General features: G+C 37.3%; 1 protein-coding gene across 2 annotated transcripts in view; it reads right to left on the bottom strand.

Moving 5' to 3' along the window:
* Positions 1–17,922, bottom strand: part of PTPRQ (protein tyrosine phosphatase receptor type Q) — a 111,291-nt gene that overhangs the window by 24,607 nt on the left and 68,762 nt on the right. Inside the window, exons 28-36 of one of the 2 annotated variants that reach the window (XM_030003178.2) lie at positions 15,399–15,585; positions 12,873–13,117; positions 12,168–12,234; positions 11,418–11,576; positions 9,948–10,170; positions 9,427–9,500; positions 3,753–3,852; positions 2,820–2,948; positions 1,537–1,581 (exon numbers count right to left, since the gene is read on the bottom strand). In XM_030003178.2, coding sequence (XP_029859038.1) covers positions 1,537–1,581; positions 2,820–2,948; positions 3,753–3,852; positions 9,427–9,500; positions 9,948–10,170; positions 11,418–11,576; positions 12,168–12,234; positions 12,873–13,117; positions 15,399–15,585 — 1,229 coding nt within the window. The remainder of the gene's footprint in view (positions 1–1,536; positions 1,582–2,819; positions 2,949–3,752; positions 3,853–9,426; positions 9,501–9,947; positions 10,171–11,417; positions 11,577–12,167; positions 12,235–12,872; positions 13,118–15,398; positions 15,586–17,922) is intronic. The other variant, XM_030003179.2, reaches the window with a different exon arrangement.

The raw sequence follows: 17,922 nt of genomic DNA on the forward strand, positions 1-17,922 counted from the left end.
TGCAGATGCAGTGATGCACAGTCCCATTCCAAATGCATGGTAAGTTTGTGAAGGTTACACTGTAGTCATCAACATGTAATACAATAATTTAACATGCTAACGTGTCACTGCTTTAACCACAAATCATGAGAATGATAAGGACAACACAAGAACTGGGACTGTGGTTGACTTCTACATAGCTATTCCCCAAAGGCAACAGGTACTAAAGTTCTTCCGTGGTGTAACTGTGGAAGTCTGAAAACAGGCAGCAAAAATATTTTAGACATTAGGCTCTGCAGTAAGCTGCCTTGGTGCATGCTGCCATGCTTCTGCCAGGTTCTTGATATAACTCATCATTACCAGGAAGGATGTATCTATATGAAAGACAGCATTAGAGACACCTAAAATGTCTCTTTTGGTTATTGACATTACTAGAACAGAACCTTACACATATTGAAACATTCTTTAAAGCTTAAAAAAAAAGCTGTAATAAATTAAAAAATTTTGAGCAGATAAAGGATATCCTGCCCCTCATTACTATATGTATGTTATCTAGTAGGGTCCCACAGTACATTTACTGACTTCCAGTTGAAAAGTTGGCATGAATACTGTCCTGTGGAAGTCTGAGTGCCTGCACTTCAAACTTCAACAATTTGTTGTAATGTCCAACAAAGGACCTGGGCAAGGAGCCTGCTGTAGCTTCAGTGTCACTACTGTTTGAAAAATAATAATCCAAAATTTAACAGCTGCATCATGTACCTTACAAGAATGGCAGAAGAAGAGAGTCTTTGCTTTTGGCCATTAAAGGAATGGGGAAGGAGAAAAGAGAAAAATACAGATGGAAGGACATGACAAATTGCAAACCAAAATGTGAGACTGACTCATTAAAATAAGGGTGATGTAACTAAAACTGCTGAAGCACTGTTCAGTAAAGGCCTTGCTGTGCATAAATCACGTAATGAAGAGCACATAAGTATGAAATATTATAGTTTGCAATTACCCTGTAGAGTTTGAGACTGTACAAATCTAAACTACACATGATTTAGACAGAAAAGTGGCAGAATAATACTCTGCAAACTGATAAAGGATTTGACTGCATGGATGTATTGCTGAGATTGTAGTGGCATAGTACAAAACAGCTGCAGTATAAGTGAGTAGAACAAGTAGTTGAGAAAAAAAGAGAACTTCTCTTAAGTACATACATTCTCGCTGCCGAAGGAAAGAAACAGCATGTTTCTTATGTCACATTTGCACTACATTTCTTTCAACAATAGGTTGTATATATCAGTGCTATATTGTTATAATGTGTCATAATTTCCATGTAAAAATTTCCCTCATTTATTTCAATATAGTTGTGGAACTGTTGAACCTTAACATTAGGGACTAAAAATAAACATGATTTCATAATGACAAATACCACTGTTTGTCACTAGTATAGCTGCAAAGATTGACGTTTCATTTTGATTAACTATATCATTCAATATAGTATGGTAGCACACAGGTTAAGAGAACAGAATGGAAAACACACCATGTTGCTTCAATAATACAAAAACTTACTGGATGACAAATATCTCCTTGCGTCTAAAGAAAAATGAAGAGTATCTGAAAGTAAAATCCATTAACACTTTAGTATAAAAACAAAATCAGTACCATTCTTAATCAGCTAACTCTTTGGAAACAAGGCCATTTTGAAGATCCATCAAGATCATTTATACCAGTCACAGTTATCACAGTGCATTGGCAATGGTTCTGTCTTCAGAGAATGTTTTCCGCTGTTATTAGCAGGTACTAAACGATGCTATCTGAATGACACATGCCCCACACACAACATACCACATCCATTAGGTCAATAATTTCCAGATGATTCATAGTATGTTTTCTCATCTGTTACAAGCAGCCATTCCTGTGTGCACTATTTTAAACAGGTTTGTACATGCAATCGACTTACTCTGTACCACACACAGAGACATATACACACTCAAACAAAACAGGTCAACAGCTACAACCTTTCATCTTCCAGCTATTCCTAGTCTGCAACAGTAGGATGCCTGACTGCTAGGGGAAGACTATTTTAGGCTTCTCATCTTTAAGGAGACTGCCTACCACAGTGTTTCATCTGTGACACAGCAGGGTAAATACAGGCAGGTAAAGAATGTTCACCAAATATTTCTAACTCAGTTGGATGTCATGTATTATTGAGAATCATCATTGTATTTATTCAGTGAATAATATCCATATTTCTGGCAGTCCGAAAGGGCAGCTTTCCTTCTGATAAATATCTGTGACAAGATTCTTTGTCCAATAGAAAATATGAATAGCCCAGAATTGCTGCATACACCTTAAAGGAATAGATGTCAGGATAGCCAGTGTGCTGAGCTCCATGGAAACCCAGATGTTATGCAAATCCCTTTGTGAAAAGAATGCTTTCTAAATGTCAATTAAACAATGACAGATTTGTTCTTGAATTAGTTTACCAGGACTTCTGGGAGTTTGACTCTTTCAAAATGCTTATGTAGGTTTGCAGTCTACACTAAACACTAAGCCATCAAAAAACCTCAGAAATTCTGCATGTTTAAAAATATGTAGCCCTTTTTTTGCTAACACAATTAAACAGTGATTTGCACTTAGATCTTTATCTTGTTGTAAAAAGAGCTGAAGATTAAGTGATTTTCTAAAAGCTAGTGAGAAGTGTCTTGAGGATAGAGGTCGTCCTTTGAAAGAGGATCTCAGTGACCTGTGTAAATAAGAACACCACAAACACTTCCAAACAAGCAAAGGTCAGAAAGGGGTCATGGCTACAGCCCCTTTGGACTACTGTTTTGCCTAAGGAGTACGCTTACCGTGTAAATCTCTCATCCTTCAGCTCCAAGTCTGCCACTGTGATCAACTGATCCAGTTTGAACTTAGTATCAATAATTTCAGCATCTCGTGGGGAGTATGTGCCTCCCTCTTTTTGCTTTTGCCGAATTCTAAACAGAAAATAATAGTGAAAAATAAACATGCAAAAGATTTAAGGACAGATACGTCAATACTTTGATTAGACAGGCTGAAACTGAAAAATGGGTGCTGGGAATCCTTCCTTGGCCTTTATTCTGCTCTCCCTTCCAACAGTGTAATTTAGTAAAATCCAGCAGTTACATGGTCTAAAATTCATACCGAAAGAATCTAGCCTACGTATTCTCTTAGTTTTCCTACATAAATTCTTTGGATGCCTGAATGATGCAGCTGAGGAAGAACAGAAATTCTGGTGAATGAGCAAACTAACATCACGTATGCCTTATGCAGTCTGCTTCTTTACATGGACATTTTGTTCACAATTTGAATTAGAAGTCGATTTCTCTTTCACATGTGAGACTTCAATGTATTTAACTGATAAATTTATTAGTAAGACAGAAAAGAGTATTTAGAGTATTTACTTCATATGAAGCTGTCAATAGGGTTAGCCATCATGCTAAGTTTAGCCAGGTGATACTCTGATCTGTATCATCAAGTCAATAGAGAAGTGGCTCTGAAAGGGTAAGATAGGCTACTGCTCTGATTTACCCTCTGGAGAAGTTGGTTTTTCTCCTTCATCTATGGAGGTTACCCTCACTAGACTAAAGCCTTTGTGAGTCCCTCGCTAAGTTCCTACGTAAACGAAAAAAAAAAAAAAAAGAAAATGCAATACATTTTGAAATGACAGATTGGCTCCATTTATAGGACTGTTTCAAATTTTCTTTAAAATATTTTTGAGTGCTTGCAAACATGGTATGGCAAGGATACATAAATCTCACCTTGCAAAAGCATATACTGCAGCCACCAAAAGAACAACTGAAAGTATACACAAAGTAACAGCAAGGATAACTTCTACAGATCTGCCTGACAGTCCTTCACCTGCAAAAGAAAGGGGAAATCTAATATTTCATAGATTCATTACAATTTTTACATTTCTGACAGGGTGAAATCAGGCAGTGATGAGAGACAGACACTCTTCTCTCTGTACAACTGCATCCGTTTTGTGTCAGTCGAAGAGCTGCTCAGGAAAGAAAAATATAAGAAAACCAGAAACAATTTATGTAAAGGTTCCTAAGCATTGCTGATCTATGGAATACATAATGCTAATAGTATATGTCTACAACTATACGTGCAGCCATCCCCTAGTGCTTTTCAGTTTTACCTGCTAAACAGGTTAAGGTAGGTCTACACTGCAGTTAACATCAGTCTGAACACCAGCCTGAGCTAAGCGCCTGCGTCAGTCTCTGTGCAGCCAAGAACAGACACACTGCTCTAACAGCTAGGAGTAATCAAACTCCAGAAGCGGAGAAGGAAGAGGCACAACTCTAAAGCCAAGAGGCTGCAGCTGTCATTCACAGGCACAAAAAAAAAAAAGGTGCTTTTTTGGAGACGCTTTCCTCAGGGTGCTGAAGGAACCCACCTAGTGATCGGATCTGAACTTTCTGGATTAATCTACCTCACTGACCATTAACTCATTCTCTTTATTTACGTGGGAACTGGTGATATTGTTAAGAATAACCACCAGCAAGTCAGAAGTAATCATAAAGGCCTCTATGATAAAAAGGTAAAAGTGCTGGTATTCTAATCAGTCCTTCCAGATGAGAATGAAGGCTCACACACAGACTGATAAACAGTTCAGATTAGTAGTTTCTAGACCTCTTTTTGAACAATTTGGTGCTAAATTTCTAAGACTCATTTAATTTCCCACCCTTCCTGGTAATCCTGTCCCTATCTCTAAAACCTCAGCCTCTTTTTTTCCTTAGGCACAGAGTGAAAATAAGAAAAGCAAGGGATTACTACTGCTGGTATTGTTCACCTATACTGACATTCAGCTCCACTTGCTGATCCAATGTAGAAAACCTAGCTCCTGTCCCGCCTCCAGGAAGGACAGAAAAATGTACTGCTTCCTGCCATATGAAACTGAGATTTCCCACTCAAGAGACAACGTCCTCCCAAGGACACACTGGGAAAAACTGAAATCCTGGCTTTGTTTCTCTCAAAAGACTCTGATCTTTGGATTAGAGAGTATATCGCAGATGATCTGGACTGCATGTACATTGGAGAGCATGATTAAAATTCAAAATTATCTTGATTTAGCTGAAGAAATCATCTTAAAACAGTAGGATGCAATTTTGCAAGATCAAGTGCATGGTTCTACACATAGGCAAGAATAATCAGCTACAATAATACAGCATAGTAAACAGTAGGTTAGGTAGAAATATATCAGAAGGAAGTGTGAGATTATTGTAGACCGAAACCAACATGAATAAGCAATATCATGCCTGTATAAAACTATAGACAACAGAATTAAGTATAGTTTACAAAACACCTGAAATAATTCTCCCACTGTATTAGTGAAGTCTCAGATGCAACGCTGGACACTCCAAGGTAAGAACAATTTAGGCCAGGGAAAGACAATAGAAAAGAAAAGCAAGTATATAAAAAAATGTTGCAAGGAGAAAAGGAATGAAAAAGTCCGTGCCACTCACTGATCTCTGTGATAAGGCACAAATGTTAGTAATGTGGAAGAAGAACAGAAGAATCTCCAGAGGAACCTCTACAATAGTTCTATCTATTTTGCACTAAACAGTGAAGTCAATGTTAAACCTTAGGGATAACATCAGTCCAAACGTTGCCGATGTTAAACAAAACAGTGCTGGCAGAATACCCATCAAGAATTAAAAAAAATACATTTTGTCCTACTTTGCAAGAGGGAAGGACCATGCACATCTGTAGAGCTAATCATGGGCAAGGGAAAGGAGATAAAACAGAAGACATCATGTTGTATAACTCTGAGGTGCTGCAACTCAACACTTGATAACAAGCCACAATAACAGAATATCATAAAGTAGGTTTCTATGCAAAAGGCAGTGTCAGGAAACCCCATTTTGATTATTTCCTGTCTCATCATCTTTGTATTTCACATGGAAAAAGTCTACACTTACACAGGACTACCAGCTGCCCCAGGATGATTTGCTGAACTAGCTATCAGAGTTTATGAAAAGGTTATAAGCTGCCTTGATGTATTAGAAGTTTAAACAGTATTTGTCACCACATCTTAATTATCTCATGGAAAAATCCTGACCTTTCATTGTAGTATGGATGTTACTTTTGCACAGTCAGTCATGGGTTATGAGGAAGAAACTCTACTTCTCCAGCTCAAGAGTTGTGGTACTCCAAGTATGGTTGAGTGGGAGCACCATATTAAAATGTATCCTTTACTATGATTAAAAAATCATTATTGCAGCCTTGTATTCCAATAATTTCTGCTTCAGTGTTCCTCCCTAGCAAAATTCCTACTGTTTAACGAGAACATCTGACATCTGTCACAGCGTACTCTCTCATAGGTTTTCCAAGTTTTTTTCTGCTTCAAATATATTTAACATGCAGTATTAAATTGCATAGATACAAGGTTAGCTTTCTGGTTTTCCAGTCTATAAGTAGACTTAGAAACCAAAATAATGTAGGGTTCTTTGAACTGTCATGAATACCTCTGCCAAAATTCAAATTAGTGTTTTATCTACTAAAATTGAAGTGTAATGTCAGGCAGCATAAATTTCTTCTGAAAAAATGCTGTTGTTACAAGTGGAATAGAAGCTAGGTCACGGAGATGCCTAACAGCTACTAACCTTTCTGGTGTGCATTCTGGGTTATACTTCTAGAGCAAGTCTGAAGTTCATATAACCAAAGCATGTTCTATAAGGAAACACTTGGGCAAGGTTCCTCAGTTTATGTGTCTCAAGAGAAAATGTGTCTGAAAAAATCTAACTTCCTTTATTCACTTAAGATGACATTGGTAATGGCATTGCCAGTGCTGTATCTTCAAGGCCACTCAACTGCAGCACCTGCATCACTTCTGAATATCAATTTGATGTTGATTTCACACTTGTAAGAAAGCATAGAAGGAACTTTTAATTATCTGTCCCACTTGAGTTTTGTTTCTTGTTGGATAGGCTCTGAAATTCAGAAGTTAAGGCCAGAGAAGAATTTGCTGTAGTGCCAATTTTAAAAGCAGTGCTTGATGTTAATTAAACTTTAGTACAGAAGGCACTGGATGGGCATGAGGAGCCATGGATATCTGAGGAATTTAACAGGTCTAATTTTTTTTCCTATTACATTTTAGTCAGCATACAAACAGATCTTTCTTCTTTATGAACTACACCAAAGGAGAATGTGTCACAAGTTTTCAGTAACAATATAGAAGAGAATGAATTACACTATCTGTCTGCCAATAAAACATGGTTTCTTTAACCATTGCAGACTTTTCTATTAGAAAGGAGAAAGTTGCCCAGAGGACTGGATACAGTTGGACTCACTTCCAGTAGGCTTGTTTTCCCTGATTGGACACACTGTCTTTCCCTTACTGGGCAAACTATTTGCTTCTTTGGGTTAGAACTTTTAAACCCAGAACATATAAAGACAAGTTTTGTGTTGCACTTTCCAAAACATTCAGGGCTAGAGAAATAGTGCCAGATCCATTCAGAATATTCAGGTAGTGAATTAGCATTTCAGGGTCTTCAGTATCAGATCATGTAACAAATTTCTAACATGGATTAGATGAACAAGGGAGCTCGTATCACAGAAGATGAATGCCAAATGAAAAATATGTGCCCACTAAAATTCTTCTGGGTACTCATCCAGTTGTCTTGGGATCCCTTTTCAGAAAGTCAGGGCTAATGCTTAGCTAAGTAAGTTTTGGTTTACCAATATATTAAAAGAACTTACAGATCTTATTGCGATCTGCTATGAGAGTCTTCATTCCCAATTTTGGGGGTAGATCAATACCGCCATGGAGGAATTTATGCTGGATTTGAGACCCCATAACAGCTGGCCTGGTAGCCAGCGATGTCAGAACCAGATGGATTCTATTAGACAATATTAATTTATTAATTAATATGTAGCTCTGTCTGTATCTAAAGGATGAAGGGCTGAAGGGTCATGTCCTCAGATGAGCTGCCACTAGAAGGAATAATCTGCAGCCAAGAGGTTTCCTACACTAGGCTCACTGGAATAGAGTCATAGAATCATAGAATCGTTTAGGTTGGAAAAGACCTTTAAGATCATTGAGTCCAACCGTTAATCTAACACTGCCAAGTCCACCACTAAACCATGTCCCTAAGGGCCACGTCTACATGTCTTTGAAATACCTCCAGGGATGGTGACTCAACCGCTTCCCTGGGCAGCCTGGTCCAATGCCTGACAAAACTTTTAGTGAAGAAATTTTTCCTAATATCCAATCTAAACCTCCCCTGGTGCAACTTGAGGCCATTTCCTCTTGTCCTATTGCTTGTTACTTGGGAAAAGAGACCGACCCCCACCTGGCTCCAACCCCCTTTCAGGTAGCTGTAGAGAGCGATAAGGTCTGCCCTCAGCCTCCTTTTCTCCAGGTTAAATGATCCCAGTTCCCTCAGCTGCTCCTCATCAGACTTGTGCTCTAGACCCTTCACCAGCTTCGTTGCCCTTCTTTGGACACGCTCCAGCACCTCAATGTCCTTCTTGTAGTGAGGGGCCCAAAACTGAACACATATTTGAGGTGCGGCCTCACCAATGCCGAGTACAGGGGGACGATCACTTCCCTGCTCCTGCTGGCCACACGATTTCTGATACAGGCCAGGATGCCGTTGGACTTCTTGGCCACCCGGGCACACTGCTGGCTCATATTCAGCCGGCTGTTGACCAACACCCCCAGGTCCTTTTCTGCTGGGCAGCTTTCCAGCCACTCTTCCCCAAGCCTGTAGCGCTGCGTGGGGTTGTTGTGACCCAAGTGCAGGACCCGGCACTCGGCCTTGTTGAATCTCATACAGTTGGCCTCAGCCCATCGATCCAGCCTGTCCAGATCCCTCTGTAGAGCCTCCCTACCCTCAAGCAGATCAATACTCCCACCCAACTTCGTGTCCTCTGCAAACTTTCTGAGGATGCACTCGATCCCCTCGTCCAGATCATTGATAAAGATATTGAACAGAACTGGCCCCAGTACTGAGCCCTGGGGAACACCACTTGTGACTGGCTGCCAACTGGATTTAACTCCATTCACCACAACCCTTTGGGCCCAGACATCCAGCCGTTTTTTTTTACGCAGCAAAGAGTATGCAATACTAGCTCTACATCCAACACAGAGGGAAACTGCACAAACAGTATAGCTCTGGCAGTTCACCAAGCAAGATGAGTTATCCTGGCAAAATGGTATTTTTATTGGTATAACTGAATCTCTGCTAATGAACTTTGTCAATACTGCTTCTTCATTTAATAGTTCAGGCTAAGATAAGACCTCTTGACAACCTCCAAAGGACACATTTTGGGAATGGATATGTTTCCTCAGCCATTCTTAAGCTAGGTCCAACAAAAAGAGAGATTATTTACTTCAGGGAAACCACTGTACTAAAAAGAAACATGGAATTGTCTAGATATTCTTTGGAAATAGAGAAATATTTTAGTAAATGACGATCTCCTTACCTAATGTTTTGACAGGGTCAGAATAGTCAGAATCTGTAAACTGTCCTTTAACATTAGTTGCTCTGAACTTAAATCTGTGAAATAAGACCAAGAAATCTAATGAAATACAAGTTTATGTGCATTTTCTTAAATATTATTTCACTTAGAAACTAAAACCTCTTTTTCAGTTTCAGTATAATATAAGCTGGAATCATTATTCATCTGCTAAAGTGACGCTATGACAGACATCAAGGACTCAGTGTCAATATCTTAAATGTATGATCAAACTATATGAATTACTTATCTTGAATTTGGGCTTCTTTAATTTAAGAACTCAGTAAGCATCTTTTGTTACCTGAAACATTTAAAAAAAATTTGTCTCCCATATTTATGCTCAGCCAAAAACTTTAAAATTAGAGACACATGAGGATCATTTCAATCTCCACCTTTTCATAATTGAACTACACATTTTGTGTTTTTGTATAAATGTATATTTCACTTAAATCTTTCTCTTGGACAAACATAGAGACAAATGTACTTACAGGTACTGTTTTCTTGGTTTCAGTGGGCCATTACATATTTTGTCATGACTGCCTGGTATCATACATGTAGTATCAGCACCTATGACGTATATCTCTTCTTTGCCACTCAGATCTTCTTTTCCTTCTATACATGGTGGGTTCGGAAAGCCTTCATTTGTAAAATACGGCCTCGGTCTGTTGAAGTAGGCATCATACCACTTAGTAACATTCCCATCATGCTGAGCTATTGTCAAGAAAAGAAATAGACATAATTTACATTCTAACCAGACTGTAATTAAAGAAGTTAAATAGGAAATTAAATTTTTTAAGAGCTTAGCATGCTATCAGTGCCATTTACACAACTAAGTCTATAACTGTATTTGCACTTGAACCCAAATTTCCCTATTATCCACACTATATTTTGTTAACCCAGAGTAAGTCAACTGAATCACAACTAGATAATTTCAGGGGCAGTCTTGCACATGAGCTCTGCCTGTAGAGGATATCACTTGTGCAAGCCACGTGACTTTGAAACTGAGCATGGCTAGCAAAAACAGTAAAAAGTGTTTACTCTAAAGACAGTAAAGGCTGTTTAATAAATGAAATTACTAGATTTCAATAAGTGGACAGCACCCAGCAACTCAGGAGAAAAATCATAAAAAAGTTGCTTAACATGGTATTTGTATATCTATCAGTTCAAGAGAATCTTCACAGAAATAGCTATGAAGTAATTGTAGGATTAGTGCTAAAATGCAAAATTCAGAAAAAGGTGAGAGACTTAATATGAACTCACTTAGTGTGAATGCTTTACTTCTATACTTTGAAAGCAAGCAAAACAAGGGAATTAAATACCTGGAATTTGTCCTGCTTAGGTAAAGTAAGCCTGACCATATGATGTCCTATCATGAAACTCCCACTCACATTGGTAGGCAATTACTCAGAAGAGCATCATGGCACTGTTCATATGAGTAAATATTCATCAGTCCATACAAGGGAATACACATTCTAACCCACAGTCTACAGAAGGGATTTATATAAATCCCTCTGCCCCCGTTATGAAATGGAAATATCAACTGCACATGACTGCATTCTTTTACAGGCAACACTAATAGCAACAGAATAATAACCTTGCAAAAAAAAGTTTCAGTTTTATTTACCTTTCGCAAATGCCAAATGTATTTTTTTTCAAGGAAATAGGAAATAAAGAAATATAAAGACAACAATAGGGCCAGAATAATATTGGTGACTTCAAACAGCATGGATGACTTCGTCCACATGTGTTCCCAAAATCCAATACCCAGCCCACAGGTATTGTGAAAGGTACTTTGCTCTCAGTACTGTTGCCACAGCTAAAGTGACTTTGTTAGCTGTTTTCTAACATGAAACTACTGAGACCCAAGAAAAGAAATAGAAGAGAAAAGACAAACAGCCTGAAAATAAAGAAATAAAAAAACCTGAAAACGATTTTCAAGAGAACTTATAAAATTCTACCTCCGGCTTCCACAACAAGAACTTGTATCTTCTTGATAGGGCCATGATCATCACTGTAGTAACATATCGGCATTCTGATGGTAATTGTTGTAGCTGTGACGAGTAATGCCCCATTGGTATCATAAACTGGTGCTGGTTTCTTTTTAGGCCGTGGTGGTTCTGTTTTTAAACAAAGGTATAAAACAGAGTTTTGTTTTAAAATGCTTTCACTACAAGTACTTTGTTCAGGCACATAGCTGTGTTATGCAAGACAAATCTTCAGTATATTTTTAGGGACAAGTTAATGTTGTACTTAATGCCTTAAGCCTCTAAAAGCTGTATTCTGATAAATGCCTCTGCATATCAGTTTTCAATTAAAGGAGAAAACAATAAAAAGACTGGGTCTTAGTTTTTCAATGACTTTCAGTCAATGACTCTATTTATTTCCACAACTGTGATTCTGTGTACTTAGCTATACCTCTGTGATCCAAGCTGTTCACTGATGGTAACTAAAATACTGAAGTTGGTATGATTACTTCACCGAGTCTGCACATGTTTTACAGTATCATTCAGATAGGAATAGCAAATGACCAGTGATATGCAGTGAAACTGAGCACTGCAATTCAAGGCTATCAGTTATGTGTTCCTGTTCCTACATTATGTGGCCTCTAAATAATAGACAAAGGCACACAGCTGTGTACTTACAGGTAGAAGAGCAATTTCTTCAGCATTTATAGAGATTTCAGCTAAAGGGTACTTTATGAGACATACCTTTGATATCCATGGTTATTTTCAATTGAATTTTTGGCCCTGCTCCAGCACCATTAATTGCATACACCTTAAAAAAACAAACACTTTTTTTAATGAGTATTTGTATTAGCTTCACATTGGCCAAATCTGGATATATTTGAAGCAACAATGAATGCTGAAACACTCCTTTTGTCATTCACACTTTGGTATAACTTACTTCATATTTCTTTACAATCCTAAGTACAGTAACACTTCATCACTTGTAATGTAGCTCTTACAAAAAGGAGAAAAACAAGCCCACTTAAACAGTTATGCCGCCTCCTCTTATGTGCTAGTCTCTGATTATTTGAAAGGACTTCACACACATACTTCTAGCCAGCTCCCCTTGCAGAACTGGACCTTTCATCTGTGCCAAATAAGCAATGCAAGTAGTGGAATTAAGAGAGAGATTTAGTCTCGTACCTGTGATGATGTGTCAGAGGCTGCTTTGCTAGCACATGAACCGGTGGTCCAGAGTACAAAGCCAACCACCAGTGATGTGTCCTGCTCCCACTCACTCCACCCTCTTCATTGCTCCCCTCATTCCTCAGACTTGTCTCTCTTCACACCCCAGCTAACATTCTCGGCATGAAAATCTCATTTTCAGCCAAGGTTTTTGTTCCCTATTCAGACTAATCTCTCACTCATATCAAAGAAAAAAATAAAAGAAAAAGTGTTGGTTCTTACGCTGACATTATAGGTATGTCCTCCTTTTAGCCCTTCTATCATGGCAGTAACTGACTGATCTGTTTTATCAATGACACTAAGGTTGTGGATCCGGATGGCAGCTGGGTCATCTTCATTGTAAACCATAGCTTGATACACCTGAATATTTCCATTTGGTTCAGATGGCGGCACAAATGTTACTTGGAATTTTGTTACTTCGTCTGGTATCTTCTGAAACGTTATGTTGTTAGGTGGGTCTTCAGGCACTGAAATAAATATTTCAATGATACATTTAATCAGTTTACTACTATTACTATTAGAGTAAAACCTGAAAAATTAGAAATTATATTTTTGCATATCAGTGTTATTTCATTGGTATTTTCTGTTTTTATTAAAAACACCACATATACTTATTCATATGTAAATATCATAAAGGCAATAAGAAGTTAAATATTTAGTGAAATCCTATTCTTAATGATACCATTTAACGCTACAAATATTAAAAATAACGATTCGATAACCCTCAGTAGTCTCTACTCAGAAAAGTTTCTTCTGATTTTCTACTCAGAAAGCCTGAAGGCATCATTATACCTTGAAATACATCCGGGTAAACAAATCCTTGCATGGATTGACAAGCAAGAAGCAAGTGTTAGTCTTGAGTATCCCTTTCTGAAAGCTCTCTGTCAACAGCAAGCTCCTTCCCAACATATAAACAAACCACCACGCTCCTAAGAGTCTCTGCTTATCACAGCTAACTCTTCAGGAAAAAACTTTCCACTAGCCGATGCCCAGACACAAACACAACAAGCATTTTTCCCAAAGACAGTTTTTTGTCAAATGCTCATTCCAGTAGCTTATTCTCAAGACAGCAAAGGTATAAATAATTTTCCCAATGTCCCTGTTTGAAAGAAAAGGCTGTAACATTCTTTCCAGGCAGCTAAATATTTATTGCTTTACCTGAGCAGACAAGTATGTAGCGTGACCTCTAAATAGTGAAATCAAACAACTGAAGGTAAACACATTCCCTCAGCCAAGGATTTAAATGTAGTTGTCCTACCTTCCAGGTTTTTTACACCAGCCAACAAACGCTTACTCAGGCTTCTCTGGAGTAAGTCTGTGTAAACTGGTCCTAACTCAGCCATATGCTAGACTGTACAAACCAGATGAGACAAGATGAGATAGAAAAAATAACTGTTCCTCTCTAAGATTACAGCACCTCCTGATGTATCACATTTTACATAAGAGAAAGGGCTACCAGAAAATACAGCTCACAGGACAGACCCAGCTACCACTTAATTTAATCTTCATTCATTTTTCCACAGTAAAAGACTGTATCAGCCTCCAAGGATGTAAACAGGTCATGAAATTAAAAGGCATTAGATATATATATCTATATATACACACCCCCATACCATACCATACCATACCATACCATACCATACCATACCATACCATACCATACCATTAGGGGCATTGGATTTTCATACATGAAAGGAAAGATAAATGATAAATACAATCACTGTGTAGTATGTCTAAATCTGAAATTAACCTGACTGTATAGCTAAAAGAGCTGACCTGCATCTAACCTCACTAGGGATAAGGCAATTGTAGTTTATACACAGTTGATAATTAGTTTGAATGAAACAAAACTTCAATATCTTTTCAGAAAATATTTTTTTGTTGTTTCATTTGTTTGTTTGTTCACATATCCTTAGTGAACAATTAAAAACAAACAAAGATAGTAGACCGAGCATAACAAGGAACTATGTATATAAAGCTAGGACTATATCTTCGTCATGTACATCTGTTTATATTTTCCTAAGCAAATGCTATCTACTTTTCTGTACCGTAGCCTCTCGGTGTCATGAGGCCCTTACACAGTTCCTCACTCTCATCTCTCAGTTTTATTTCTCTGAGTAACTTAATAGCATCAGCAACGTTTGTCATCTCAGTATCCACCTCATTCTCCAGATTGTTTTGAATCTGTGGAACAGCTGACTCAAGCACAGATCCCTGTGGGCCTTCACTAGCAACCTCCTTCCACTGAGAATACACAGATCATCTCCTCAAGTCAGTACAGGTACCATTTATAAATGGTAGGATTCGCTTCACTTAATTTTTATACGTTTAAATTTTGCATCAAGACCAAGGATGCTGTAGAGAGTTTTCAATAGTCTCTTAAGGGAAACAGGCACCTCCACAGAGGGCAGCCATCCCTTCCTGAAACAGGTATCTTATATATACATGCTAATATAGATAGGACTTCTCTTCATTGACGACAGAAGTAATCCAGATGGCTGTATTCCATACATCTGTATTTTACAGGAAGCAAGTTAAGATCTCTGCATTACTAAGGTAAACCTTAGTATTTATTATCACCATCACTTTTTCTGTCGACTGCCACCTTTTTAAATATTAAAGAAAAAATATTGTGAGCACAAATCTGCATTAAAAGTGCACCATGTGTTCAAAACTCTTTTTTTTTTTTTGTCAGGTGTAAGAAAAACTGCAAAGTTTGATCCATATAAAGTAGAGAAAAATACAAACCTGCTTCAAAAGTGGAGACAATTACTGGAGAACTAGCCTTGCCTTCAAGGAGTGCAGCATTAACGTCCCCCGTAAAGGCAATGATTACTACAGAATACCTTGTAAATGCTTTTAAATCACAAATTTCTAAGACTTTACCCTCATTATTTGTCTTCAGAAATTGAGCTTTATAATTGTCATTATCTACCTGTAAAATAATAATAATAAAAGAAAAATTATTATGAGACTTGAAACAGCCAAAATCAAGACATTATTATTTGAACACCTTATTTAACTTTTATCTTTCCACTTTTCTAACCATTTACATAAAAGGGTTCACAAGAAGTCTCTAGCTACCAAGACTAGAAAGCTGCACAGGGGAGTACGCTCCCTTCTCACCCATGTGTTGCCTCCTTAGCACTTCATGTAGTATGGGATTAAGGAAATGGACTGTTTGCTTCGTGCTATCTTCCACCAAGCAAACATGAACCAATTGGTAGACACTGGTCCAAGGGAGTTGTAGTGACTTGAAATGGGAATCGAACTAGGCAAAGATCCAGAAGATGAGCAGCTCTATATAGCAGAAAATTGTTTGGAATACAAAAACAAAAAGAAAATTGGGCAGCAATATATAATGTTGATATGACTGCAGAAAGTGCAGTTCCTCTTGGGATATATTAATAGAAGCACTACTTGTAAGACAGTGGGGAGGAAGTAATTCCCTCACTAAAAAAGCTGGAAAGCAGAAATAATTGGGGTTCAATCTAGAAAAGGGAGGATGATTGAAGGCAGTAATAACTTCAAAATATAAAAAAGGATGATACTGAATTGAAGATAATCCATTGTTTCTAGTTCATGAAAACACAAAGAGAAATTTTATGTGCAGCAAAAAAAGATTAGAATTAAAAATGACAAAACCTGCAATGATATACCTAAATATGTAAATAAAACTACGCCTATAAGTTTAGTTAAAAACTAGAACAATGTATTGAGGGGTGCTGAGCAACTTTCAGCACTGGACATTTTTAAGAACAGGATAATGAGTCATTTGTGAGGAGGGCTTTAGGTACGCTTGTTTCTGCGTTAGAGCAGGATATGGACTGGATTACATCTCGGGATCCCTATCATCCCTACATCTCAAATAATCTGTAGTTCTATAGAAAAATCTACAGTGTTGGGCTTTATATCCAATTAATCACTTCTAATGTTAGCTTAAAAAAGGAGAAAAAGGAAAAAATGAGAGCTTTTCTAGTGTTTGATCAAATATCATTTGCAAAATTCTTTTTATGTCTATTCCCGCTACTTCAGTTAATGATGTTTTCATTATTGTTTCTTCAGTGTGTAATTTGAAAAGAGGATTAGGTAGCTGTACAGTAGTTTTCCCACTGGATGAAATCTGTATTAAATGCAGCTGCTAAAACATTAGAATAGTTCAAGCATACCTTTTATTTGACAGATATGCATCTATCCCCACTGAGAATTAACCTGAACTAAACTTTCTGATGGACTAAACAGACATTCATTTCCTGGGATGGTCATCAAGAGCTGAAACAGTTTTTCCTATCTGGCTATCAAAAGTCTGCCATATAAATATTTATACAAGAGCTAAAATACAATCACAGCACTACATCATTAAATGTATTTCTATTCTTCCTTAAGTTTAATGGTTCAGTTCCATCTTCCTTACTTATTGTCAGTAATACTTTATTCAGGACTACTAATTATAGTAGGCAGCAAGACAAACTAAAATATGACTTGAAGGAATAATAATGAGGGAGTACTTTTCAGTTTTTTCTGATCTGTAAAACTGCAAGGAACATCCTAGCAATTTAAACAGAACCCATTCACTAATGAATACTAATTATTATCTTTTAAGAATAAAGATGTCACAGAGTAGAAATCTGAAATTATTCGGTTCTGCGAGCCTATTTTTTTCAATCCTTAAAAATACTCAGTTGAGAATTAAAATGAGTAAATTTATACATACAGGAAGTTTGTGGAATTTGGAGTCTTCATAAAAAATTTCCCACTGGGACAATAAAATATATACTCAAATTTTCACTGAAAAAGATTGTGACAGCTTTATTGGCCTTTAAGAAGGAATAGATTTGTCTACTAAGATGATTATCTATAGAACTGGCACCTGTAGTTACTGATCATTAGACAGATGACATCTAATTACAAGGAATTCCTAAATATAAAGCTAGATATCTGAAATATATTTGAAAAAAACCCACCACTTTGTAAAAACACCACCAAAGCCCTCCAAACTGAACATTTAAAACAGGTTTTTAAGTTCCTTCCGAATGCTGGCAGGCTCACATGAAACATTCCATACTTCATCTTACTTTAGGAATTTTGCTGTAACTTATATTGATAAGGTATTTATAACATTTTCATAGTGTAGAATCAGATGACATCCTGTTTATAATTTAGGACATATCAGACAGAGGAGAAATTGTTTAAATACAAATTGATTAAATATTACACACAAAAAATCAAGCTTTGAAAATTGAATTTGGAAGTTTTATCAAAAGCATGAAAG

This window comes from Aquila chrysaetos, chromosome 26 (assembly GCF_900496995.4).
Source record: "Aquila chrysaetos chrysaetos chromosome 26, bAquChr1.4, whole genome shotgun sequence".
NCBI lineage: Eukaryota > Metazoa > Chordata > Aves > Accipitriformes > Accipitridae > Aquila > Aquila chrysaetos.